The sequence below is a fragment of the Periophthalmus magnuspinnatus genome, chromosome 23 (genome assembly GCF_009829125.3).
Source record: "Periophthalmus magnuspinnatus isolate fPerMag1 chromosome 23, fPerMag1.2.pri, whole genome shotgun sequence".
Taxonomy (NCBI): Eukaryota; Metazoa; Chordata; class Actinopteri; order Gobiiformes; family Gobiidae; genus Periophthalmus; species Periophthalmus magnuspinnatus.
In genome coordinates this window covers 3,247,155-3,274,145 of record NC_047148.1, presented here as the reverse complement: position 1 = coordinate 3,274,145, position 26,991 = coordinate 3,247,155, and the positions used below count along the sequence as shown (strand labels likewise).

General features: G+C 42.4%; 2 protein-coding genes across 2 annotated transcripts in view; both read right to left on the bottom strand.

Annotated features, from left to right (window-relative positions):
- The window catches only part of tmem209 (transmembrane protein 209), a 265,065-nt gene that overhangs the window by 46,740 nt on the left and 191,334 nt on the right, over positions 1-26,991 (bottom strand). The gene's annotated exons all lie outside the window — the stretch shown is intronic.
- Positions 25,080-26,173, bottom strand: LOC117391441 (putative nuclease HARBI1). Its single transcript, XM_033989255.1, has 2 exons — positions 25,352-26,173; positions 25,080-25,283 (listed from the first exon to the last, which is right to left on the bottom strand). The coding sequence occupies exons 1-2, from the start codon at positions 26,171-26,173 to the stop codon at positions 25,080-25,082; spliced, it is 1,026 nt and encodes a 341-aa protein (XP_033845146.1).

Here is a 26,991-nt window from a genome sequence, read left to right as displayed (position 1 = left end):
ATGGAGTAATGATTTATGTGGTTTACTGTGCAGGTATTTTCCAGCTAATTATTTCAATAATCTTACCTACATTGTTTTGTTGTAGAGGTAAGATCTTAAGCCCAAGCTCGAGTCCGAGCCCGACCCGACCCGAATTTCGGGCCGGATCGGGCCTAAAATGTCAATCATTACGTTCGGGTCGGGTCGGGCCGGGCTTCTCTCTAGCTGACTTTTTAAAAATAAATATATGTTTATAAAAATGTATACTAAAACGATGTGTGGATACTAAACTTAGGAATACTTGTTATAAAAAAAAACATCTGAATACAGGTTTAATCAATGAAGTATAGCACAAAAGATGTATGTAAAATGTTAGTAAACACATGTAGCATATATATTTGGCAGTAGTACTTGTACTTCAGTGCGTTTTAGCCAAGTAATTTTTTCAGGAGTACAATTCTGTAGTACCTTTCCATCATTGTGACTTACCTGTAATCATTTCAAATGTTAAATATTCTACAGGTTCAGTGAAGAGTGTTGTGGTTTCTCTTCTGTCATTGGCAGATATTTATAAGGAGTGGTCATTAAAAAAAAACAAAAACATGTCTTTGAAAACAAGCAGAGGAAGCAAGTGTGGTGAAATTATCTGTGCTATAAACTCAACCAAAATTAAAACGTGCACATATTGAATTTTTTTTTTTGCGGCTGAAAAGTGATGTGTGAATTAAAGAAAAGTACATTTGTCAGAGGAATTACATTTGATGCAAAGGACCAAGGTATTAGAATGAGAAGATATCTGTGTATTCATGAAGAATACAGTATAACATTAGTCATAAGAACAAGCTACTTTGTTCTTATATGTATTTTCTTCTATGGTAGTCTGAGGTTTTCTGTTTTTTTTTTATAGTTGCATTTGATACATTTATGATGATGTCTGTACAGTGCAAAACAGAAGTGTTGACATTAAAATGTCTGGTCAATGAGAATGACTTGGGGTTGGGGGGTAGAGTTGTGATAGGGCTTTTTGACTTGTACTATTCATATGTAATCAGAGTCATTACAGCTGAGAGTTTGGGCCCAACAGCCATCAGCAGAGAATACAATAACACATTAGTCTTGTTTCCATGTGAATACAGGTCAAGAAGTATGTAGCAAGCTCATGTCCAAAGAGGCTGAAACTGAATTTGATTTCAGTACTTACATTAGAGTCTATTCCTAATTACAGTTTTGTAATTTACTGTAACTTTGTGGTTACTATTTAATCAGTTTATTAAAGGTAAGGTAACATAAAGTTGCATTATGTGGAACGGTGGTGTTCATGTAAACCTGATCCTATTATTTTATGTGTAGTATATAGTATGTCTATTTTATATCATTATTTATGAACGTTGATATTGTGAGAGCAGTAGTGTTTGAACAGAGATAAACACTGTGTTTGTAGCAGGAGGAGTTCAGAAATGAAGGGCAAACACGTGTATCTTGCTTAAATATGTTGGTGTTGTCATGGTGTTTATCTTAATAATATTAGTTATTATAAGTTTGGATTTCTGTTGTTTTATAAGCTTATGAGACAAGCATTTGTTCTTTTGAAAGGGCAGTTTTTCAGGATGATATTAATAACATTAATGTTTGTAAGGATAATGAACATATTATGATTATACTATGAATGTTGGCATCTTATTTAGAGTTCAGCTCAGTTTTTGAAACATAACTATCAACATGTATTGTACATGTGGCTACGAAGTTGTTGTAGTTTGCCAGAAGAAAATAGAAGAAAAATAAATAAGACAAAGGTGGAAATTTGCACCTAAAGCCTGCAAATATCTGGAAAAAAATATCTGAAAAAATGGGGCTGGGGGAAGGGGGCTGGGTTATCTGCAAGGGGTGTGGCCACACCTGGGAAGACCAGGTTAAAAGTCAGACATTCGAAAGAGCTCGTGTCTTTGATTGGCTTGCCATTCAGAAGACTCCCATTCTGCAAGGAAGTTTACTTTTTCTCAGTTTGGATACTTTCCCACTCTACGAGGAAGATTACTTTCTTTTAGTGTGGACCATTCACTTTTACTTTTTACTTTGATATTTTTGCGACGACTACTATCAAGTCACAGCTTCTTTTGACTGCATCAAGGTATGTGTACTACTTTGAATTATATACAGTTATTATGTCTGTTTTTATGTCTAAACTGTGTTACCTTTTTAATGGTCTACTATTATTACTGTCAGTCTACTTTAATACTTGAAAAGGAACCATAGTTATGTTTTTGGGAAAGTGCATCTGATCTCATCAGAGCAAAATAAACAACATGATGTTTCTTGGACAAATTACTAACCTCCTAGGTGTTTAGAGTTTGTCTTGACATCATAATGTTGATTACGTACTAATTTTGTATTTTCAACCATTTAAAATGTTTTATTTTTGTTTGTTGTTTCAGGTGTTTTGAACAGGTGCTGTTCAGGTGTTCTGTTCTAAGCACTGCCAGAGTTTCGTGATGTCTCCTGTGTTTGGTATGGGTTTATTTTGTATTATATTATTACTGGTTGTGTTGTGTATGTGAGCAGTTTAATTACAAGTTGTAGAGATGAAATTAAGAATACAATGTTTTTGTATCTTTACAGTGGGGATTGGGACTGGTTGGCGTCCTGCCGTGCGCCACTGGACACGCTCCTCTTTCACCGGGAAACAGCTGAGAGTCTGCATCCCACCTGAATCCCCCAACAAGGAGGTATGTCCAATTTATTTTAAAAGTTTATAGTGTGTAGACACAGTGATGTGACATTTTTAAGAGGTTATTTTAGTCTGTCAGCCAGGTGTGTAAATGCAGTGCTGCCCGCCTATGCATATTAATTGTGCACATTAACCATGGCTCAACAGCCACCATCATCTCCATTAACATACGAACTGGCATCAACTGAGTTGCGAAATGTTGTTTTGGGAGTTGTTAAAAAAGAAAACATGGTTGTATTTCACACTGTAGCAGCAGATGCCAGTGTTTAATAAATGCTGTTCTTGTTTTCCAGTTGGTCTTGGTTATCGGGGATTCACATCTCAGATCCTTTGTGGAGAGAGATGTGGACATCAGAGCAGATGGCCCATACTCCTTTGGGTACATTTGCTCCCCTGGTGCTACATCTGACACCTTGGAGACTGACGTACGCCATTCCACTGTTGACCAACGCGTGTCAAAATGTGTGGTGCTGGCTACGGGCAACGACTCTTCCACCAGGGGCCAGACAGTGGAGCGGGCACAGAAGAACTTCCAGAGTCTTCTGTCTACAGTAAAACGTCTTTGCCCAAAGGTATGCACTCCCGACTGTGTCATATTTGTTATCACCAAAACACACTGTCACCTCAAATAGTTTGTGAGCTAAACTTTTGTATTTTTTTTAGACATGTGTGCTGGACTTCCCTGCTCGTCATGTGGTTAGTGTGACCAAGCAGAACCAGATTCGTGAAGCATACAAGGCAGCAGCAGAGGCAGAAGGTAAGATAAAGTACATGTGCTTGAGTAAAAGTGAAATATGGAAGAGTATATTTTAAATTGTATTATGTCTTTTTGTAGGGCTGCAGTATGTCTCCTGTGTGCACCACTTCCCTATGAAGAACCTGCGTCTCTGGGCTAAGGATGGTGTAAGTAATACAAATACTGTTTGTGTGTTGACATAATGTATGTGTGACATAGCAGTGTAATAATTCATGTTATTGTCTTTATGCAGATCCACCTCAGTGTAGAAGCCCTTCATGAATAGAGTTACAACGAGGCCAGTTACGTCGCCCGGACTGGCGTTACCGGGGCCCCACCCTGGAGCCAGGCCTGGGGTGGGTGCTCGGCAGCGAGCGCCTGGTGGCCGGGCCTTTCCCCACGGGGCCCGGTCGGGCCCAGCCCGAAGAAACGACGTGGGGCCGTCCTCCCGTGGACCCACCACCTGCGGGAGGAGCCATGAGGGGCGGGTGCGGAGAGATCCGGGCAGCAGTCGAAGGCGGGGACCTCGACGACCGGATCTCCGGACATGGAGACTAGCTCTGGGGACATGGAATGTCACCTCGCTGGGGGGGAAGGAGCCTGAGCTTGTGCGGGAGGTTGAGCGTTACCGGCTAGATATAGTCGGCCTCACCTCCACGCACAGCTTGGGCTCTGGAACCCAACTTCTTGAGAGGGGTTGGACTCTCCATTTCTCTGGCGTTGCCCACGGGGAGCGGCGGCGAGCTGGTGTGGGCTTGCTCATTGCCCCACAGCTCAGCCGCTGCGTGTTGGGGTTCACTCCGGTGAACGAGAGGGTCGCGTCCCTGCGCCTTCGGGTCGGGGACAGGTCTCTCACTGTTGTGTCGGCCTACGGGCCAAACAGCAGTGCAGAGTACCCGGCCTTCTTGGAGTCCCTGGGAGGGGTACTAGATAGTGCACCAACCGGGGACTCCGTTGTTCTCCTGGGGGACTTCAACGCCCATGTGGGTAACGACAGTGACACTTGGAGGGGCGTGATTGGGAGGAACGGCCTCCCCGATCTGAACCCGAGCGGTGTTTTGTTATTGGACTTCTGTGCTAGTCACAGCTTGTCCATAACAAACACCATGTTCGAGCACAAGGGTGTCCATCGGTGCACATGGCACCAGGACACTCTAGGTCGGAGGTCGATGATCGACTTTGTTGTCGTGTCATCTGACCTTCGACCACGTGTCTTGGACACTCGGGTGAAGAGAGGGGCTGAGCTGTCAACTGATCACCACCTGGTGGTGAGTTGGATCCGCTGGCGGAGGAGGAAGCCGGACAGACCTGGCAGGCCCAAGCGCATTGTGAGGGTCTGCTGGGAACGTCTGGCGGAGCCCTCTGTCAGGGGGGTCTTCAACTCCCACCTCCGGGAGAGCTTCTCCCTGATCCCGGGGGAGGTTGGAGACATGGACTCTGAGTGGGCCATGTTCTCCACCTCTATTGCCGATGCGGCTGCTCGTAGCTGTGGTCGTAAGGTCTGTGGTGCTTGTCGCGGCGGCAATCCCCGAACCCGGTGGTGGACACCGGAAGTAAGGGATGCTGTCAAGCTGAAGAAGGAGTCCTATCGAGCCTTGTTGGCTCGTGGGACTCCTGAGGCAGCTGATGAGTACAGGCGGGCCAAGCGTGCCGCGGCTCGGGCAGTCACAGAGGCAAAAACTCGGGGTTGGGAGGAGTTCGGGGAGGCCATGGAGGAGGACTATCGGACGGCCTCAAAGAGATTCTGGCAAACCGTCCGACGCCTCAGGAGGGGAAAGCAGTGCTTCACCAACACTGTTTACAGTGCGGGTGGAGAGCCGCTGACTTCGACTGGGGATGTTGTCGGGCGGTGGAAGGAATACTTTGAGGATCTCCTCAATCCCACTGTTACGTCTTCCGAGGAGGAAGCAGAAACTGGGGACCCAGAGGCGGACTCGTCCATCACCCTGGCTGAAGTCACTGAGGTGGTTGGCAAGCTCCTCGGTGGCAAGGCTCCGGGGGTGGACGAGATCCGTCCTGAGTACCTCAAGTCTCTGGATGTTGTGGGACTGTCTTGGCTGACACGTCTCTGCAACATCGCGTGGCGGTCGGGGACAGTACCTGTGGAATGGCAGACCGGGGTGGTGGTCCCTCTGTATAAGAAGGGGGACCGGAGGGTGTGTTCCAATTACAGGGGAATCACACTCCTCAGCCTTCCCGGTAAGGTCTATTCCAGGGTACTGGAGAGGAGAATCCGACCGATAGTCGAACCTCGGATTCAGGAGGAGCAGTGTGGTTTTCGTCCTGGTCGTGGAACACTGGACCAGCTCTATACTCTTTATCGGGTCCTCGAGGGTTCATGGGAGTTTGCCCAACCAGTCCACATATGTTTTGTGGATTTGGAGAAGGCATTCGACCGTGTCCCTCGTGGTGTCCTTTGGGGGGTGCTCTGGGAGTATGGGGTCCGGGGCTCTTTGCTAAGGGCTGTCCGGTCCCTGTATGACCGGAGCAGGAGCTGTGTTCGCATTGCCGGCAGTAAGTCAGACCTGTTCCCGGTGCATGTTGGACTCCGCCAGGGCTGCCCTTTGTCACCGGTTCTGTTCATTATATTTATGGACAGAATTTCTAGGCGCAGCCAGGGGCCGGAGGGGGTCTGGTTTGGGAACCACAGGATTTCATCTCTGCTGTTTGCAGATGATGTTGTCCTGATGGCTTCTTCGAGCCAGGACCTGCAGCAGGCACTGGGGCGGTTTGCAGCCGAGTGTGAAGCGGCTGGGATGAGAATCAGCTCCTCCAAATCCGAGGCCATGGTTCTCGACCGGAAAAAGGTGGTTTGCTCTCTCCGGGTGGGTGGTGAGTCTCTGCCCCAAGTGGAGGAGTTCAAGTATCTCGGGGTCTTGTTCACGAGTGAGGGAAGGATGGAGCGGGAGATTGACAGGCGGATCGGTGCAGCGTCTGCAGTGATGCGGTCGCTGTATCGGTCCGTTGTGGTAAAGAAGGAGCTGAGCCAGAAGGCGAAGCTCTCGATTTACCGGTCAATCTACGGTCCTACCCTCACCTATGGTCATGAGCTTTGGGTAATGACCGAAAGGACAAGATCGCGGATACAAGCGGCTGAAATGGGCTTCCTCCGCAGAGTGGCCGGGCGCACCCTTAGGGATAGGGTGAGGAGCTCGGTCACACGGGAGGAGCTCGGAGTAGAGCCGCTGCTCCTACACGTTGAGAGGAACCAGCTGAGGTGGCTCGGGCATCTGCTCAGGATGCCTCCTGGACGCCTCCCTAGGGAGGTGTTCTGGGCATGTCCCACCGGGAGGAGGCCCCGGGGAAGACCCAGGACACGCTGGAGGGACTATGTCTCTCGGCTGGCCTGGGAACGCCTTGGGGTCCCACCGGAGGAGCTGGAGGACGTGTCCGGGGTGAGGGAAGTCTGGGAGTCCCTGCTTAGACTGCTGCCCCCGCGACCCGGCCCCGGATAAGCGGAAGAAAATGGATGGATGGATGGATGGACCTCAGTGTACCTGAAGGCATGCGAGTCTTGTCAGACTTGATCTGTAAGGCCATCAGGGATCTGTCTGAGAGCACCGTGGATTCTGCCCACCCAAGCCCGAAGACACCTGCCGCCCCGTGTGTGAAGCCCCTGCCGAAGACCCCAGATGTGGTTGTGACCTGTCCCACATCCAGAGCAGTCCATGTCCCATCTACCACTCCACAGACGGACTCTGAGGGCTGGGAATTTGGAAAGGTAGAGAAAGTGTACAATAGAAAATATATGCTCTGTTATATGTGCTGTGGCCAAATTTCTTATGTGAAAGTGCTAACTGACTTTATGTTTTCAGAAGAGTCTACAGTCGACTGCCACCAGCACAAGAAATGTTCCCCTGCGACAGGTTAGTAAAATGTTAACATTATTTTTCAATTCATCAATCAATATTAGGTCTAAAAATCCTCACTGAAACCATATTTTTCAGGTCACCGGTCTGTGTGCTATTCCCGTGTCTGCTGGCCGCTTTGCTGTTTTGTCTGCACCGCAGAAGACTCCTGCAACCTCAAAGAACCCAACTACCCTGGCAACAAAGAAGGTAAAACAAATGGGCAAATCTATTGATTGTTTACATTTGTGAATGTAAAACATAAAAGTGTTGTTTAAATATAGTTTTTGTTTGTGAATCTAAAACATAAAAATGTTGTTTAAATATAGTTTTTGTTTGTTGATCTAAACCATAAATGTGTTATTTCAATATAGGTGAGTGAAGCAAGGACTGCTGTGCCAAGTAGAAGTCAGCCAAAGAGACAAGTATATCACAAGATCATGTTTATATGTGCTGATGAAAATGAAATTGAAATCTGTTTGACAATAACTACCAATATGTATGTTTTTAGATGAAGCATGCAGCCAGAGTTGGGGAAGCAGCGAGCTCAACATCAAGCTGGCAACCTCGAGTTGTGCTGGAAAAGGTTTGATAAAAATATTGACTTCATATTTGGATAGAAAATACATAATACAAGATTTAATTTGTCTGATTGGTATTTGGTTCTTTTTTAGCTGGAGACAACTGTGGCAGAGACGCCAGTCAGACCTGCTATCAACACAGCACCGACAGAAGATCAGCAGGTATATATCATTTCAAAATATCTGTGGGTGGGGTGTCTGGATATATCTAAATCTGACATCTTCTGTTTTAGGTGCAGACTGATGCTGTTTCAGTGATACCACGTCCATCTACCTGCACAGAGGCTGAAGTGACTGTAGAGCTGGTATGTTCAGGCAAAATGTTTTATATCGAAGTAAGTATTATTTGATTAAGTCATGTTCATAACAATATCTATTCTGTGTGCAGGTGAAGCCTGATGTGAAGAGACCCAGGAGGACCTCCAGTCCTGTTCCCAGAGAAGCAGATGTGCAGGTGTGTTAATAAAGTGCTAATAATAAAAATTGACACGCAATATAATACTGATTAAACATTATTGTTTAATAATGTCTGTATGTGTCTGTATGTGCTGTGTTTCTGAGTGTGAATGCTACATGTGTGCTGCTGAGTGTGTATGAGTGTCTTTTTTAATAGAAACTGTTTCAAATTAAATGGTAATAACATGATGTTTTTTTTAGGTCCCAATGAAGAAGGTCTGCTGTGGAAAGCAAGTCCCTGTGGTCAGACTGCAGCGGCTGTCACCCAAAGGGGGCAAAGCAAAAGTGGCCAAGAAGGATTCCTGCCATGAAAAACAAGCATCTGTCCAACTGCAGCCTCTGCAGCATGAAGACAGCAAAGCTAAGTCTCCTCACTTTGATAATATTGTTGGGTCATTTCATCAAGGACACACAATATTTAATCCAGAAAGTAGAGGAAAGCAGTGCACGGCCATTGCTTTGGCTGCAATTGTTAAACACACATACCAGCGAGAGGTGTATAAATGGTCTCAGAAAGATCTAAACATGACTTTATTGGAAGGTGATCGCCTGTACAGAAGGAAGAAGCCAGCTATTACTGGGGGTCACTTTTATTTGGGAGCTTTTGATTTTAAAAATGAGGAGAAGTTGTTTGGCAAGACGTTTTGTTTGAATATTGTCCCTGTTATGGGACGTCTGCTTTCAGTCACCATCCCTTTTGAGAAAGTATGCTTTGTTACTTTGAAGACAGCTCTGGAAAAACATCTTGCTACTGACAACGCTTGTCTCTTCACCATGTTAGCCACTACATATGCATTGTGTTGTTGTTAAGTGTTGTTGTGTTTTTCAAGCGCATCAGTGAAGTTTACTACCACCTAATCCAACTTGCAGGAGGATTTGGTGTGCCAAATGTTCAGTTTGAGCTTAATACTGTGACAGTGAGTTTGAAAGGTGAGAGTGAATGTGATGGTGTGCCTGCTGAACCTGCAGCTGTTGAGAGTGTATGCGAGGGTATGTCTGCTGAGCCTGCAGCTGTTGAGAGTGTGTCTGCTGAGCCTGCAGCTGTTGAGAGTGTATGCAAGAGTGTGTCTGCTGAGCCTGCAGCTGTCGAGAGTGTATGCGATGGTGTGTCTGCTGAGCCTGCAGCTGTTGAGAGTGTATGCGATGGTGTGTCTGCTGAGCCTGCAGCTGTTGAGAGTGTATGTGATGGTGTGTCTGCTGAGCCTGCAGCTGTTGAGAGTGTATGTGATGGTGTGTCTGCTGAACCTGCAGCTGTTGAGAGTGTATGTGATGGTGTGTCTGCTGAGCCTGCAGCTGTTGAGAGTGTATGCAAGAGTGTGTCTGCTGAGCCTGCAGCTGTTGAGAGTGTATGTGATGGTGTGTCTGCTGAGCCTGCAGCTGTTGAGAGTGTATGTGATGGTGTGTCTGCTGAGCCTGCAGCTGTTGAGAGTGTATGCGATGGTGTGCACAGAAAGCGAACCAGGGTAGAGTTAAAAAGTGGATCTTCTATTGTTCAAGGCAACCATATTGTGAAGAAATCCAAAGTGTATGATACCAATGACATCACAGTTGTTGGTAGTGAGGAAAATACTTTGCAGTTTAATCCTCTTTCAGAAAACGTGTGTAAGACAATTTGCAAATTTCTCAGTGTTGAATTTGAAAATTGCAACGTTAAAGAGTCCTTATGCGCTAGTGATGCCGGGGTGCCATGTCATAATGAAAGCATTGTTGCCGATGGTAACTGTTTTTTCCGTGCCATTTCTCAAGCCATAAGTGGGACACAGAAACACCATAGAAGAATCAGACTGAATGCAGTGAAGCACTTAGAAAAGAATGCTGGAAAATATCACTGCCTTTTGAATCAAGAACATCAGCATTTGTCTGTGGCAGAGTACATCAAACTGCAAAAGATGTGTTATGTCAACACCTGGGCAATACAAGCTGAAATTCAAGCCACAGCTGATTGCATTGGGGTTGATATTTACACTTTCTATCAAGGCAAATGGTTAAGATTTAGAAACAGTGAAAAACAACTGTCAGCTGAAGGCATCTACCTACAGAATCACGGAGCTCATTATGAACATGTTGTTTGTGTGAAACAAGGCCAAAGAAATGACTGTTATAAACTGTGTACGTTTGGTGAGCCCCAGGGATATATCACCAGATCAAGACATGCAAACGAAGGGGCCTTCAGTGCAATTCCTGACGATACTATTGGCAGATCACATGATAATAAAAAGATCATTTTGTCAAAGCATTTAAGGAAAAGGAAGGCACAGACGGACAGAGAATGTAAAATGGTGAAATATCACAACGAGGAAGAATTTCAATTGAAAGCAATAGAAAGCGGTATGGAGAAATACCAAACAAATTTGGAATATAAAGAGAAATTGAAAGCACACAGTTCCAAAAAATACAAAACGGACGTGGAACATCAAGAGAAAGTGAAAGCATACAGCAAGGACAAATACACAACTGACCTGGAACATCAAGAGAAATTGAAAGCATACAGCAAGGAAAAATACACAACTGACTTGGAACGTCAAGAGAAATTGAAAGCATACAGCAAGCAAAAATACACAACTGACTTGGACCGTCAAGAGAAATTGAAAGCATACAGCAAGGAAAAATACACAACTGACTTGGAACGTCAAGATAAAGTACTAACTGATCAGATTAATTCTGTAATAAATGAGTTTTTAAAGAAATCAAATGATGGACCTGAATTTGTTTGCTGTGTATGTTTCCGATCCATGTTTAAAGCAGCAGTAGTTCCATACAAACAAAAGAACTACAAAAACAAAGCAGCTCAATTAACGGCAGAAACATGTGTCTCGGATGAGTATTTGCATAAATGTACCTCTGAGTGCAATACACCATGTTCATTACAAGAATCAAGAGGAGAGCTTTGGATGTGCAAGGTTTGCCATTCAAAGATCCGAAGAGGTGTAACCCCAGCAGAATGGTGGGGAAACAATTTACAATTGGATTCAATTCCTCTTGAGTTATCTTGTTTGAATCATCTGGAAAAACATCTGATTTCTTTAAACATTCCATTTATGAAAGTGTTAGCTTTACCAAAGGGTGGTCAAAATGGATGCCACGGACCAATTTTTTGCATCCCTTCTTCAGTAAATCATACTTGTTCTGTTTTGCCTCGGTCAAATCTGGAAGGTCGTTTGTTACGTGTTAAATTAAAGCGTAAGCTATCTTACAAAGGACATTATGAATATCACTTTGTTGACACAAATCACCTGAAAGAAGCACTTAAATATTTACAGGAAAACAATCAATATTATCAAGACATAGAAATAAATGAAGAATGGGTGAATGCGTTTGCTAAGGAAGAAGAAAACCAAGCACAAGACGACTCTAATGATAATGTACAAAAAAACAGTTCCCCTGAGGATGCAGAAGACAAATCTCAACATGAAGAAGAAAAACATACAGAAGAAGTCTCAAACAATAATTCAAAACAACCTGAGTCTCCTGATGAAGAAGATGAAACTCTACATGACCGGCAAAACCACTGTATTTATCAAGATTCTTGTTCCATGCCTGTTGATCTTGGTCAAGAAACTCTTGATCAGGGTTTTGAAGATATAATTAATCTGGCACCTGCTGAAGGAAACAATCCTGTGCGTATTTTGTCAGATAAAGATAATGAAGCAAAATCCTTTCCATATCTTTTTCCATCAGGGAACAATACTTATCATACGCCCAGACAGCACTACTTGACATTGGCACGATATTTTAATAACAGAATATTGCACGCTGATGGAAGGTTTGCAAAGTGCGTTGAATACATTTTTTTTGCACAATACATGTCAGAAGTTCAGCAAGTCATTCAGCAAGTGTCAATAGCATCACGCAAAGGACACACAAACCCTGCAGGCCAAAAAGACAATGCTCCAGAAAACATTGAGTCTTTGCAAGACATCATTAAGACTGATGAAGGATATCGTTTTCTAAGGCCTATAAGAGGTACTCCAAGCTTTTGGCAAGGTGCACAAAAGGATTTACTTGCCCTGGTGCGGAATCTGGGAAAACCCACTTTCTTTTGCAGTTTTTCGTCTGCAGACTTGCGCAGACGAAAAAGGGGGGAGAACTGAAACTTCTGAGAGTTTGGAGTATGCTGAAAGGTGTGAACTGTTGCGTAATCGCCCTGTCACTGCAGCACGCATGTTTGACTACAGGTGGCATCTCTTGTTGAATTACGTGTTACTATCTTCATTGAATCCAATTGGAAAGATTAAAGATTACTTTTATCGAGTAGAATTTCAACAACGTGGATCACCCCATGTACACGCTTTATTTTGGATTGAGGATGCTCCTGAGATTGGAAAAAACACAGATGAAGAAGTGGTGAAATTCATCGACAAGTACATAACATGTGAAATACCCACACAAGATCAGCAATTAGCTGAAACTGTTACCTCCGTGCAGCAACATTCTCAACGGCATTCGAAAACATGTAAGAAAAAGAATACAGCCTGCCGGTTCAATTTCCCACGCCCTGTATCTGAACGTACTTTCATCACCAAAAAACAGAAAATACCAAAGTGCCCAAAGTGCCAAGGTACAGACACTGCAACAAACAGCCAAGAACAAAGAAAAGACACTGTTGAATGCATATGCTCTCAGAATGAACAGAACTTTATGAAAGAAGAGGATGCAATGAAAATACTGTCAACTGTTAAAAAAGCACTTCTGGATAAAGACAATCCCATTACGAGTATCCAGCAACTGTTTCAAAATGTTGGCATTACGCAAGAAGTATGGGAACAAGCACTTAAATGTGTTGAAAAACGCATGCAAATTGTCCTGCAAAGAGATGTCAATGAAATTTGGATTAATCCATATAATGCACTTTTGTTGAAATGTTGGAACGCTAACATGGACATCCAATATGTGGTTGATGTATATGCTTGTATCGTTTATATTATCAGCTATATGTCCAAATCTGAGAGAGAGATGGGGCTGTTGTTGAAACAAACACATCAAGAGGCCACAAAACAGGGAAACGCTGATGCCAAAGAAGCAATGAAGAAGATTGGTCAAGCCTACCTCCATAACCGTGATGTGTCTGCACAAGAAGCTGTGTACAGAATCACTCAAATGCACCTCAAAGAATGTTCAAGGAAAGTTGTGTTTATCCCCACAGGTGACACAATTTTCAAACTCACCAAACCACTAAATGAACTGAAAAAGTCAGGAAACAATGACATTTGGATGACTGGATTTGTGGATCGATATAAGAACAGACCACAGAATGACACTTTTGATAATATGTGTATAGCCACATTTGCTTCAGAGTATCGTGTGTTAAGTACATCAGAAAAGAAATCCAAAAATGTGATTAAGTTACAGAATTCATGTGGATATATTTCAAAGCGATTCAGAACCAAACCTGCTGTTGTGCGCTATGCACGGTTTTCAGAAACAAAGAATCCTGAGCTATATTACAAAAGCCTGTTACAGCTGTTTTTTCCTTATCGTCATGATAACGACCTCAAACCTTCATCATTTCATTCTTTTGAACAGTTCTACAAAGAGGGCACAGTGCAGCTTGGCAACCAGACCGTTTCAGTGATGTCAATTGTGAATTCAAATAGATCTCACTATGACATTGAAACTGAAGATTTGGAAGAGATAAAAAATAACCTGGACTCTAATGAAATATTAGAGGATGCTTGGGCCCTGCTTTGTCCTGAGCAAGAAGCAGAACGTTTGGAAGCCACTGATGAACTTGCACAGAGTAAACTGGATGATGAAGACCCCTTGCCCCATATTCCAGATTTATCGATAGCTAACAAAGAAACTGCTCATTTAGAAAAACAACACAATGCGATGACTCGAGCTGAAGGTTTGGATTTAATTCGATCTTTAAATGACATCCAGCTGTCTATTTTTTTCAAAATACAAAAGTGGTGCATACAAAAAGTCAATGGAAATGATCCAGAACCTTTACATGTGTTCGTCACTGGTGGCGCTGGCACAGGGAAAAGCCACTTGATTCGGGCCATTCAGTATGAAGCCAATCGTCTATTTGCTCCAATGCGACGCCACCCAGACAACATGAGTGTTTTAATAACAGCACCCACTGTTATGGCAGCATACAATCTAAATGCATCTACAATTCACAGTGCATTTAGCATTGGAACAGATGTGACACTTCCCTACATACCATTAGGTGAAGAAAAAGTCAATTCTCTCCGTGCCAAATATATTGACCTCAAGTTAGTAATCATTGATGAAATATCAATGGTTTCTCATAAACTGCTCACATATATACATGGACGGCTGAGGCAAATCAAGCAAAGAGGTGATGTTTCACCTTTTGGAAATGTCAGCCTTATAGCAGTTGGTGATTTCTATCAGTTACCACCAGTTATGGCAAAAGGTTTGTACACTGACAATCTACCTGTGAACTTTTGGTCAAGTTTCCAAATGGCTGAACTGAAAACAATTGTCAGACAGAAGGATACCACATTTGCAGAATTACTGAACAGATTAAGAACACGATCGAAAGGGACACCCATGCTTCATGAAGACATCCACATTCTACAAAGTCGTGAAACTGGAGAGCAGTCTTCTGCTCTACATATTTTCCCAACAAATTCACAGGTCAGTGAGCATAACTTTAACCAGCTCCAAGCCACTTGTCCTGACTATCAAACAATAGATGCACAGGACTATCACTACAACAGGAAAACTGGAAAAATGGAAAGCAAAGTCACACCTCACAGTAAAGACAACCTCACCAGTCTGCAGAAACAGCTATTTTTGGGTGTTCCTGCTAGAGTTATGCTGTGTAAAAACATTGATGTGGAAGATGGATTAGTCAATGGAGTCTGTGGAACTGTAACACATATTAGTGAAACAGAAATAAATGGACTTCCTGAAGCTGTTTATGTTCAGTTTGATGACATCAATGTTGGTACACAGAGACGAAAAAAGTACCCATCCACCTCACCTGCTTTAATAAACTCCACACGGATACAGCCAGAGGAGGAAAGGGCTAACAGCAAAGGGGGGAAACGTCGTCGGTTTCCTCTTGCACTTGCCTGGGCTGTTACAATCCACAAAGTACAAGGCCTGACTGTTGACAATGCTGCGGTGTCGCTAAAGCAAGTGTTTGCCTCAGGACAATCTTATGTGGCTTTAAGTCGTGTAAGAAGTCTAGATGGCCTTATTATCCAGGACTTTGATGAAAAGGCTATTTATTGTAATGATGAGGTAAAACATGCCTTGGAAGCTATGCCACGCTTCTTGGATGACAATGTGTCACAAGCCAAACAGTCAGCTGATGTGTTCAGCTTGTTTTTGATGAATGTTCAGGGTTTAGTAAAACATGTACCTGATTTGGTGTCATCCACGCAGCATTTACAGCCTGACTGTATAGCTGTGACAGAAACATGGTTAACATGTCAGTCTACACTTCATAGTGTTGACATAGACGGTTACAGTTTCCACAGCCGTCCACGAAGTCTGGCATATGAACACAGCAAGCTTCCGGCTCTTACTACACTCAAAAGTCAACATCACGGTGGAGTGGGCATGTATTGCTCACACAACACAAACTATCTTTTTCCTGATGTACCCCAATTTAATTTGGAGTGCTTAATTTACAAAAATGTAAATCATCAGGTTTTAGTTGCTGTTGTGTATCGTCCACCAACATATCCCATGTCTGTGTTCAAGCAGAACTTGAAAAATCTGCTAACTTGGCTACAGGCACAAAGTCAGTCAGTTGTGGTTATGGGAGATTTCAATGACGACATATTGAAATCATCATCAGTGTGCAATTTCATGACCAGTTACGGATATGTTCAGAATGTCACATCTCCAACTACAGAACGAGGCACTTTGATTGATCATGTCTATGTCAAATCTCAACAATATGAGTTTTCATCAGAAGTTGTTCCAACATATTTTAGTGATCATCAGGGCATAGTCTGCTCTCTTAAGATGAAGTCTGTGTAGATTTTCTTTTCTAACTCAAATGTTTTTTGTTTGTTTTTGTTCCTATGAATTCAAACTGTATTTTCTACTTATTGTGAATGTATTTGTTATGTAAAAGTCTGTAAGTAACATTTGTTCTGTCAATATTTTTATTTATACAAAATAAAATCTCTGTACATAAATCCATCCAATTCTAACATTTTTAAAATATTTTATAGTGACATGCATTGATGCATCTACACTTGACAATATGTTATTATGTGTAGTTTGAATAAATGTTGTGTTTAGAAATTGTTCCACCTAATTTTAGTGATTGTCAAGGGACAGCATGCTTTCTTAAAATAATATATTATGTAATAATGTATATGTAATAATAATGTAATATTTTTTTTCTTTTTTTTACTGTGAAATTCAACATTGTATATAGCCAACTGTTTTTTTTTTGCAAGTTGTACATATTGCTTATACATAAATCAAATTTTTATGTCAACAAACAAAATGTGTCTACTGCTTTTGTAAGAAGTAAGACATTACACATATTGTCATTTTGAAGGTATTAATATATATCTAAATAAATTGCCAAAAAAACCCTAACAATTTCTCAGCATCTTTTATTGTGTTTATGCACAAATTAAAGGCGTTCTTGGAATATTTATTGAAATATCCTCATTAGCAAACACTTTGGCATTTTAATTTTAATTTCTGACATATGTATTTCAATAGTATTTTTTTCCATTACCGTGGCAACATACTTGCAAATACAGATATGTTCTCAATGGCTGTTTTGTTCAGTATTGCAAGCCGGATGTCCATGCCAAATTTGATTTGTCTGCAATAAATAAAATTTGGTGGCCCAATTCAAAGTTTCAAGGGGCCACTGAACAGTTTTATAACATATCTATACAATTTTAACATCGCTATGTTCAGGTCATCAAGGAACACAAATGTTTCATTGGGTCTGGCTCAATTTGACATCACCTATGAGAAATACACACGTTTTTATGCTTCCAAATTCTCACTGCTTTGCAGATTTGCCACACCCACATTTCAGATTTCATCAAAAATCTACACATTAATATTTAATTGGACATGGTTCTTGGTTTAACCAATTTTCACGTCTTTTGAAAGACATTCCAAGGTGGAGATATTACAAGTAAGACAAGTACAATTTTGGGTCATAATACAGTTTTTACTCATTATTCCCTGTGCTATTGTCATGACAACTTTTAATTTTTGTATGTTTAAAAATGTTTGGCCTCTTCTTCCATTGGCGTAATGTATTTTGACTTTTTAAGGGGACGCCAGGGAAACATTTTTCATCTTTTTTAAATAAAAGTAAAAGTAATTTTTTTCGGTCCAATTCAAAAGTTCAAGGGGGCGCTGTGGATCACTGTAATGACTGACCTATGTAAATTGTATACCACTGGGTTCAGATAAAAATTTTGAACAAAACGTATATTAATGCATATTTGCGTTACAGGCAATTTAATATTTAAACAAATGGCAATTTTGTTTGCAGGCTGGCCACGCCCACATTTTATGACTTTGAAAAATCCAAGGGCCTCAACTATAATCCCACATGGGTCTAGTTCATTTTGACCCATTTCCCAGTTTCTTGAATGAAAATCTCCAGTGTCAAAAATTCAAATGTGAGAGGTAAAATTTTGAAAAGATGGGGTTCCGCCCACAATGGTCGAATTCGTGTAGGGTTTAGGGTGGGGCCATAATATAATTTTTTTCTTGTCTTGACATGTTCTATGTTTGTACAAAACTTAATTTGTCTACGATGTAAAAGGTCTGTCATTGCTGCAATGTATTTCAAATTTTGAGGTGGCGCTATTGAGTCATTTTCATACATTAATTTTTTTGAACATTACAATAATAAATTTTTCACCAACCTTGAATTTTGGGTCCAATAAAATTTAGTTTTCATTAACGTTCAGGGGGTCAAAAGTGGATTCAAAGCAGCCACAAAAATAATAATAATAATAAGAAGAAGAATGGAAACACATTTTCCACCCATTATTTTTCTCCTAAACCATAACAGCTACAGTCATGTGACTTTCTCACATTGTGCCCCATCACAAATAAGGCCCCTGTGAATTTTTTCACAAGTCCACAACAAAGCGATTGTGTTTGACGAATTTTTGAATATAAAATTTGAAGAGGGCGCTAGAGAGCCATTTTGTCAGGGAGTGTCTTGATTTGCATATCATTGCGTTCAGCACACAAATGTGCATAAACACTGTATTAGCGTTTTCCCAACAAAAAATGTGTGAAAGATAAATATTTTATTGAAATATTGCAAAAATTGCGATTTTGTTGAAAATTCACCCTGACCACACCCAAAGTCATAATCAAAATGTAATTGTTAATCTTTAATCACACATGGGTTTAGAGGGATTTGGCCAAATTTGAAGTGTTTGTGATGAAAACTGGGCGAGAAAATGTCCTGAATGTGAGGCTGTGCACTTTTGTCGTTCCCGGGTTTGATCCAATATGGCCGGCGTCCTGTACATTTTAGGGCGGGGCCATAATATCATTTTTGTCATGTCCCGACATGTACTATTTTTTTATGTGAGTTTCGGATTTTTACGTTGACTTTTTTCCGAGTCGGGCTCCCATTGGCCCCATGAAAATCAAAGTTTGAGGTGGCGCTACCGAGTCATCTTTCGGTATTTTTTCTCGGGGTCTTTTGTGACAATTAGAGCTCGTCGAGTTCTAATTTTTGACACCACTCACTGCCATGTCGGGGCGTGTTTACTACTTGATTTTTGCCATTTTCCGGGTTTCGGACGCGGTTTTAATGAGTCCCTCGCCGGGACGGAGTCCCAGGCTCGGGCCTAATAATGGAAACGCATTTTCCACCCATTATTTTTCTCCTAAACCATAACAGCTACAGTCATGTGACTTTCTCACATTGTGCCCCATCACAAATAAGGCCCCTGTGAATTTTTCCACAAGTCCACAACAAAGTGATTGTCTTCGACGAATTTTTGAATATAAAATTTGAAGAGGGCGCTAGAGAGCCATTTTGTGAGAGTGTCTTGATTTGCATATCATTGCGTTCAGCTCACAAATGTGCATAAACGCTGTATTAGCGTTTTCCCAACAAAAAATGTGTGAAAGAGAATTTTTTTTTTGAAATATTCATAAATTTGCGATTTTGTTGAAAATTCACCCTGACCACACCCAAAGTCATAATCAAAATGTAATTGATAATCTTTAATCACACATGGGTTTAGTGAGATTTGGCCAAATTTTAAGTGTTTGTGATGAAAACTGTGCGAGAAAATGTCCTGAATGTGAGGGTGTGCACTTTTGTCATTCCTGTGTTTGATCCAATATGGCCGACTTCCTGTACATTTTAGGACGGGGCCATAATATCATTTTTGCCATGTCCCGACATGTACTATTTTTTGATGTGAGTTTCAGATTTTTACGTTGACTTTTTTCGGATTCGGGCTCCCATTGGCCCCATGAAAATCAAAGTTTGAGGTGGCGCTATCGAGTCGTCTTTCGTTATTTTTTCTCGGGGTCTTTTGTGACAATTAGAGCTCGTCGAGTTCTAATTTTGGACACCACTCACTGCCATGTCGGGGCGTGTTTACTACTTGATTTTTGCCATTTTCCGGGTTTCGGACGCGGTTTTAATGAGTCCCTCGCCGGGACGGAGTCCCAGGCTCGGGCCTAATAATAGTTGCCGATAGAGGTATGTTGTCATTGGCTTTTTTGTTCAGTATGATGAGAGGAATATGTGTACCAAATTTCAATGGTCTATGACAAAGTAATAATTTTTCATCCCAGTTATCCAAAACCCATGTATTTCAATGAGAAATGTCAGACGTTGCAGGGCAACACCTTTGAAAATAGAGGTATGGTGTCATTGACTTTTTTGTTCAGTATATCAATGGGGATGTCCATGCCAAATTTCAAATGTTTATGTCAAAGTAATTTTTTTGGTCCAATTCAAAAGTTCAAGGGGGCGCTGTGGAGCAATTTATTGTCTGACCTGTGTAAATTGTATATCTATGTGTTCAGATCAACATTTTGAATAAAAAAGTATATTCATGCCGGAACGTAGGACACTAACTGTGTGAGTTACATGCAATTAAAAACTTTACAAAATGGCTTTTTTCTTTGCAGGCTGGCCACACCCACATTTTATAAAATAGAAAATTCCAAAAGAGTTTCTTATAATCCCACATGGGTGTAGTTCATTTTGACCAATTTGCAAGATTCTTGAATGAAAATCCATGGTGCAAAAAATCCAAATGTGAGAGGTAAAATTTTGGAAAAATGGGGTTCCGCCCACAATGGCCGACTTCCTGTAGGGTTTAGGGTGGGGTCATAATATAATTTTTTTCTTGTCTTGACATGTTCTATTTTTGTACCAAATTTCATTTGTCTACGATGAAAAAGGTCTCTCATTGCCGCAATGTATTTCAAATTTTGAGGTGGCGCTATTGAGTCATTTTGAAACATTAATTTTTTTGAACATCAAAATAATTAATTTTTCACCAATCTTGAATTTTGGGTCCAATAAAATTGACTTTTCGTTAACGTTCAGGGGGTCAAAAGTGAATTCAAAGTCGCGAGCAAAATAATAATAATAATAATGGAAACACATTTTCCACCCATTATTTTTCTCCTAAACCATAACAGCTACAGTCATGTGACTTTCTCACATTGTGCCCCATCACAAATAAGGCCCCTGTGAATTTTTTCTGAAGTCCACGACAAATCGATTGTCTTCTATGAATTTTTGAGTCAGGCTCCCATTGGCCCCATGAAAATCAAAGTTTGAGGTGGCGCTACCGAGTCGTCTTTCGTTACTTTTTCTCGGGGTCTTTTGTGACAATTAGAGCTCGTGGAGTTCTAATTTTTGACACCACTCACTGCCATGTCGGGGCATGTTTACTACTTGATTTTTGCCATTTTCCGGGTTTCGGACGCGGTTTTAATGAGTCCCTTGCCGGGACGGAGTCCCAGGCTCGGGCCTAATAATGGAAACGCATTTTCCACCCATTATTTTTCTCCTAAACCTTAACAGCTACAGTCATGTGACTTTCTCACATTGTGCCCAATCACAAATAAGGCCCCTGTGAATTTTTTCACACGTCCACAACAAATCGATTGTCTTCCATGAATTTTTGAAAATGAAATTTCAAGAGGGCACTAGAGAGCCATTTTGTGAGAGTGCCTTGATTTGCATATCATGCCTATCAAGTCATAATCAAAATGTAATTGTTAATCTTTAATCACACATGGGTTTAGAGGGATTTGGCCAAATTTGACGTGTTTCTGATGAAAACCGTGCGAGAAAATGTCCTGAATGCGAGGGTGTGCACTTTTGTCGTTCACGGGTTTGATCCAATATGGCCGACTTCCTGTACATTTTATCTATTTTTTGATGTGAGTTTCAGATTTTTATGTTGACTTTTTTCCGAGTCGGGCTCCCATTGGCCCCATGAAAATGAAAGTTTGAGGTGGCGCTACCGAGTCGTCTTTCGTTATTTTTTCTTGGGGTCTTTTGTGACAATTAGAGCTCGTCGAGTTCTAATTTTTGACACCACTCACTGCCATGTCGGGGCGTGTTTACTACTTGATTTTTGCCATTTTCCGGGTTTCGGACGCGGTTTTAATGACTCCCTCGCCGGGATGGAGTCCCAGGCTCTGGCCTAATAAACCATTGTATGAGACTTCGTTTACAACTGATGTTAAACCTAAATCTACAAGGCCAAAAGGTTTACATATTAAGTGATCTACCAAACACAGGTTATGATAGCGTTCCAACTGACCTTTTGACCCCTCCTACATGGGTCAGGCATGAGAGATCACCATACTCTCAGAATCCTGCACTCTCTGAACAGTTAACTCATCAGAAGTATCCATCCATCCATCCATTTTCTTCCGCTTATCCGGGGCCGGGTCGCGGGGGCAGCAGTCTAAGCAGGGACTCCCAGACTTCCCTCACCCCGGACACGTCCTCCAGCTCCTCCGGTGGGACCCCAAGGCGTTCCCAGGCCAGCCGAGAGACATAGTCCCTCCAGCGTGTCCTGGGTCTTCCCCGGGGCCTCCTCCCGGTGGGACATGCCCAGAACACCTCCCTAGGGAGGCGTCCAGGAGGCATGTCAGAAGTATGCATATAAAAAGAAAGAGCAGTATGTTTTAAACTCATCTGACAGTAATGATTTATTTGAGCATCCACATAAACTTTAGAAGAATTTTTGTTTAATTAGATCATGCTGAAATTTAAGTAAACAATTCAAACCATGTCTTTATAATTATTGAAAATTCCTCACTTTAACTTTAGGATATTGTAAATATAGATACAGATTTTTTATGCAAACTGTTAACACATTTTTTGAGGTGAAAATGAACAACTTGTCCATGCAAGTTGGAATAGACTTTGAATAGATTTTAGTTTTGACTGAAGTGGATTTGAGGTGGGTATTTGGCCTGTTGTGTCTGGGTGGGCGTGGTCTGAGTGCAGTGGCTCTCTGCTCCAGCTCTGAACTGGAAGGTCACATGACCTGGGCCGTGTCCGAATTCGCCCACCTACCCTTAGAATCACCATTCGAAGTGCGATTCGAGGGGCAGTTACGTAATTTCCGGTGCGACAAGGGCTGTCCGATTTCAACCCACCCTTCTGAATGCGCACCACAAATCTGCCCTTAGCTTTCCACCGTTTCCACGGAGATCGGACGTAAGCGAAGCGTGCATCCATGCACACTTCACGCACTTCTATATCCCATCATGCACCGCGGCTACGCAAAAAAGAGACGGAGATGAAAATGGAGAGCGCACAGGACTACACGTTTAAATGTAAGTACTGGTTCACGTGGACTGGTTCAACAGTGCGACATGAAACTGTAGCTACATGAAACTGTATGAGGCGACTCAACTTAGTGAAGTTCCGTTAAATTGAGTTTACAGTAATTGCTATTTAACTGTAACAATGAGTGAATTATCGCTTACACTTGTACATTTGTGTATTAATCGTAATGTTTAATATTCTTCCTTATTTGAGAATATTCTTTTGTCTTTAGGGAGCAAGGAGCGGACGGGCGAGTTAATCCGCCTGAGGGGCGAGCACGCGCAGCTGTTCAGTGGGGCGAAATTCTCCGCGCAGGCGGCGTGGAAGTAAGGGCTAAAACACTGTATACCCAGATAATATAAGAAGGACCCTAGAAATACATTAAAGTTGCCCTTACTGCGAAATGAATACCTTTACATTTGTACATACGTGGATAGCAATGACTTAAGATGGATTTCCCTATTTCATTCCCGTCTTATCCACAGCCTGTACTTCTGTGAGCAGAAGTACAGAAGAGGCTCACTGATGGCCCTGAAGATGCTTATCTGAGTGGAGAACTTAACGTACCTGTTGTTGCTCACAAAAACGTGGGAATTATTCATTTGATCATCATCAAAACTACCTTCTTTACCAAAGAAGACTCAAAAATATCTTAAAAAAACACATAATGAACTACATAAATGGAATGATAGAATGTGCTGCATAGTAACTGAACAAATGTTTCCAATAACTGTAGGAAATGTGTAACAGTGTTGTAGAACATTCTGATTGTCAATGTATTATATGCTGCTGTTTTATAATTGGGTAAATTGTGAATGTTTTTCTGTGTCACTCAGAACAGTACTGCAGAAGATGGGCCTGGAGGGGAAGGTCACTCCCCTTCAGGCAAAAAAGAAGTGGGAAAACCTACAAAAGAAATATAAAGTATGTACATGATCTGACTGTGTACTGTTTTCATTTGTACTTATAAACCATTGTGTTAATCTTGTTTTCACATGTCTTGTATTAATATTTATTCTGTCAAAGGACCTCAAGTATCCAAAAAGTGGAGAGGGTGTGGCAGGGAAGGCCACTGCGGAAACTTGGCCCAGGTTTGTCCTCATGGATGAGGTGTTGGGGCAGAGGGCCTCCATCAACCCCCCTGTCCTCATCGCCTCTATCCCTGAGGACACACCAGGGCCAAGTAGTGCCTGGCCGCCGCAGCCACAGCCGCAGCCACAGCCGCAGCCACAGCCGCAGCCACTGGAGGAGGAAGAGGAGGACGAGGAGGTGGAGCAGGAGCAGCAGCAGCAACAGCAGCAGGAGGAGGAGGATGAGCCACCACAAAGAAGAGGTCAAGGAAGGAAAAGAAAGCGGGAGAGTGACCTTGTTAGATTATACAGGGAGGATTTGCAAATGCAGAGGGAGCATTATGAAAGAGATGCAGAGGAGAGGAGGGAGCGTTACGATAAGTTGTTTGGTTTGCTAGAAAAATTAATAGATAAACAATAAAGTTTGATTTTGAAGCATTTATGATTTTTCCTTTACAAATATTTACATTCATCTTACATACAAGGAAAATAAAGTAGTATTTACAATTTATTAACATAAGAACTTCAAAGACTAAAGTAAACTGCAAATGAATAAACCTGAGTGTGCCAGTGCCAGGTTTTAATCATGAAGACACACTTCCAGGGACCTTGGCAGTGCTAATCAACCTTCTCTGCCTGGACCAACTTCAGAGTGCTGAGATTGAGGTCTTCATCTTCTGGCTGGTACGTGGGGCTCTCACACCGGGTGCTGCTCCACTGTCCACCGCATCGTTCATGGGCTGGGCTTGCAGGGCTCGCTGGGGCCATAGATGACTGGCATGTCACTTAAAAGGAATCAGAAAGAATATTGATAGCACTCTCATGTTACATCACACCTATTTAGAGTTACAGTGCTTACAGGGAATCCCCCCTGAAACACTTCCAATAACAATGTATATAACTTGGTATTATGTAAATACCTAGATGTAATCGTGCTCCATGGGAACCTCCTCCAGGGCAGAGACCTCAGCAGACAGCTGGTCCCGCCACTGTGCTCCAGCGACGGCCTCCACTTCATTGCCCCCCTCATCTTCCACTACATTCTCTTGTGGCTCGTCCTCCAGGGCCACAGTGTCTCCTGCCCCAAGGCAGATGTTGTGGAGGACGGCACAGGCAGTGATGACCTATAACAACAAAATATGATTTAGTCTTTCATAATCACATATTTCATGATATTTAACATTTCACTTACATGTGGTGCAAAGGTGTGGTGGACCTCCAGCGCATGAAAAAAGATGGCCCTGAATCTTGTTTTCATCATTCCAAAGGCACGCTCAATAATTGAACGTGCTTTGGAATGATGACAGTTGAAGCGCTGGGCTCCCACACCTTGCACAGGCCTCTTGTAGGGAGTGATGAGGGGGAGTGGACGCTGGAGACAGGGGTACCCTCCATCTGCGAGGATGAAGTATCCTGGAGGAGGATACAGTCCTCTCTGGTACAGAGGACTGTATCGAAGCACTCTTGCATCATGGACAGAACCAGGCCACCCCACGTAGGTGTCTATGAAGTGGCCCTGATGGTCACAGACAGCCTGTAGGATGATACTAGGAAACAGTTTCCTGTTTCGGTAGCACTGACCATCAGGGCCACTGGGTGGCCTGATTCTTACATGGCAGCCATCTATTGCCCCAGCTGCTCTTCTAAAGGCCCTGTGCCTCGCCAACCGTGCAAACCCAAGGGTCACTGCCTCAAAGTCATCATTGGTAGGGAGGTGGATGACTTTGTGACGCAGGGCCACCACCTCCCCAGTGACCCTGTGGACGATGCAGTGGACAGTGGAGCGTGGTATCCCAAACACTCGGGAGACCACCCGGTATGATGTTCCACTTGCCAGCCAGAAGAGGAAGACCAACACCTCAAGCTCAGCACCCCATCCGTGCCGTCGGTCCAGCTCCAGAAGGCGCATTAGCACTGCCAAGGATTCCCTGCTCAGCCGAAAGTCAGGCCGTGTGTCTTCATGATTAAAGAACCTTTCCAGCACTGGCACACTCAGGTTAACTCTGCAGTACATTCTTTTGGGGAAAGAAACAGTTACATTCACTAAAGGTATGTGCAGTTATTCCCTGCAATAAGAATACTAAGAATTCCCTGCAATAAGAATACTAATAATACATTATTATCATTACAAGTTATTATTGCAGTAATTACAATAATAACATGAAATTAACTGGCGCAGCATACAAGGTAAACAGCGCCTTCTACTGGTATTACAGTGATTTAGCCATGGAATAAATCATACCTGCCCCAAATACTGGACCATTAAAATACACAAGATCCCACTTTGTACAACTAATAAGTGTTGGTTTCTAAACTCTGGTTTATAAACTATGAATGTAAAAATTAGATTGGTTACCTCTGTCTCTGTTATAGCGTATTGAGAATGTATATTTGGTTAAAATTATGAAGTTGCTACAAATGGGAAAACAATCACGTGGAACCTTACATTTACCTACTGATATTCCACAGAATAGATGAATTACTTACTTCATTCAATCTAAAAAGAACTGAACGTCTGCGACGACGACGCCTTAAGTCTTCTTCAATTAAATTATGAAGAATGAAAAATAAACACGTCATTAATGTTCTGTCCATTTTGCAGCGATGCTCACACATCCAACGGCGTATAGCTGATTAATCACCTGCTGTCACCTTTTGTAGGCGTAACGTACGCTACGTAACGTACGTTCAAAGACAGCGGTGGAAGTGCGGTCCGTGGTGTAGGGCTGTCCCATTTCAGCAAGATGGCGTCTACACTGAGGAGGGCAGATTCTCCACCGGAACCTTAAAACTGCACTTTGAAGAGCACTTGGAAGGGTCCCTTCAAAGGGT

Bases quoted from the DNA above. Each gene is read 5' to 3' on its own strand.
- LOC117391441 (XM_033989255.1), bottom strand. From the start codon at position 26,173: ATGTACTGCAGAGTTAACCTGAGTGTGCCAGTGCTGGAAAGGTTCTTT. The intron at 25,284-25,351 runs GTAAGTGAAATG...TTGTTGTTATAG, and splicing joins ACCACACCTTTGCACCACAT to GTCATCACTGCCTGTGCCGT.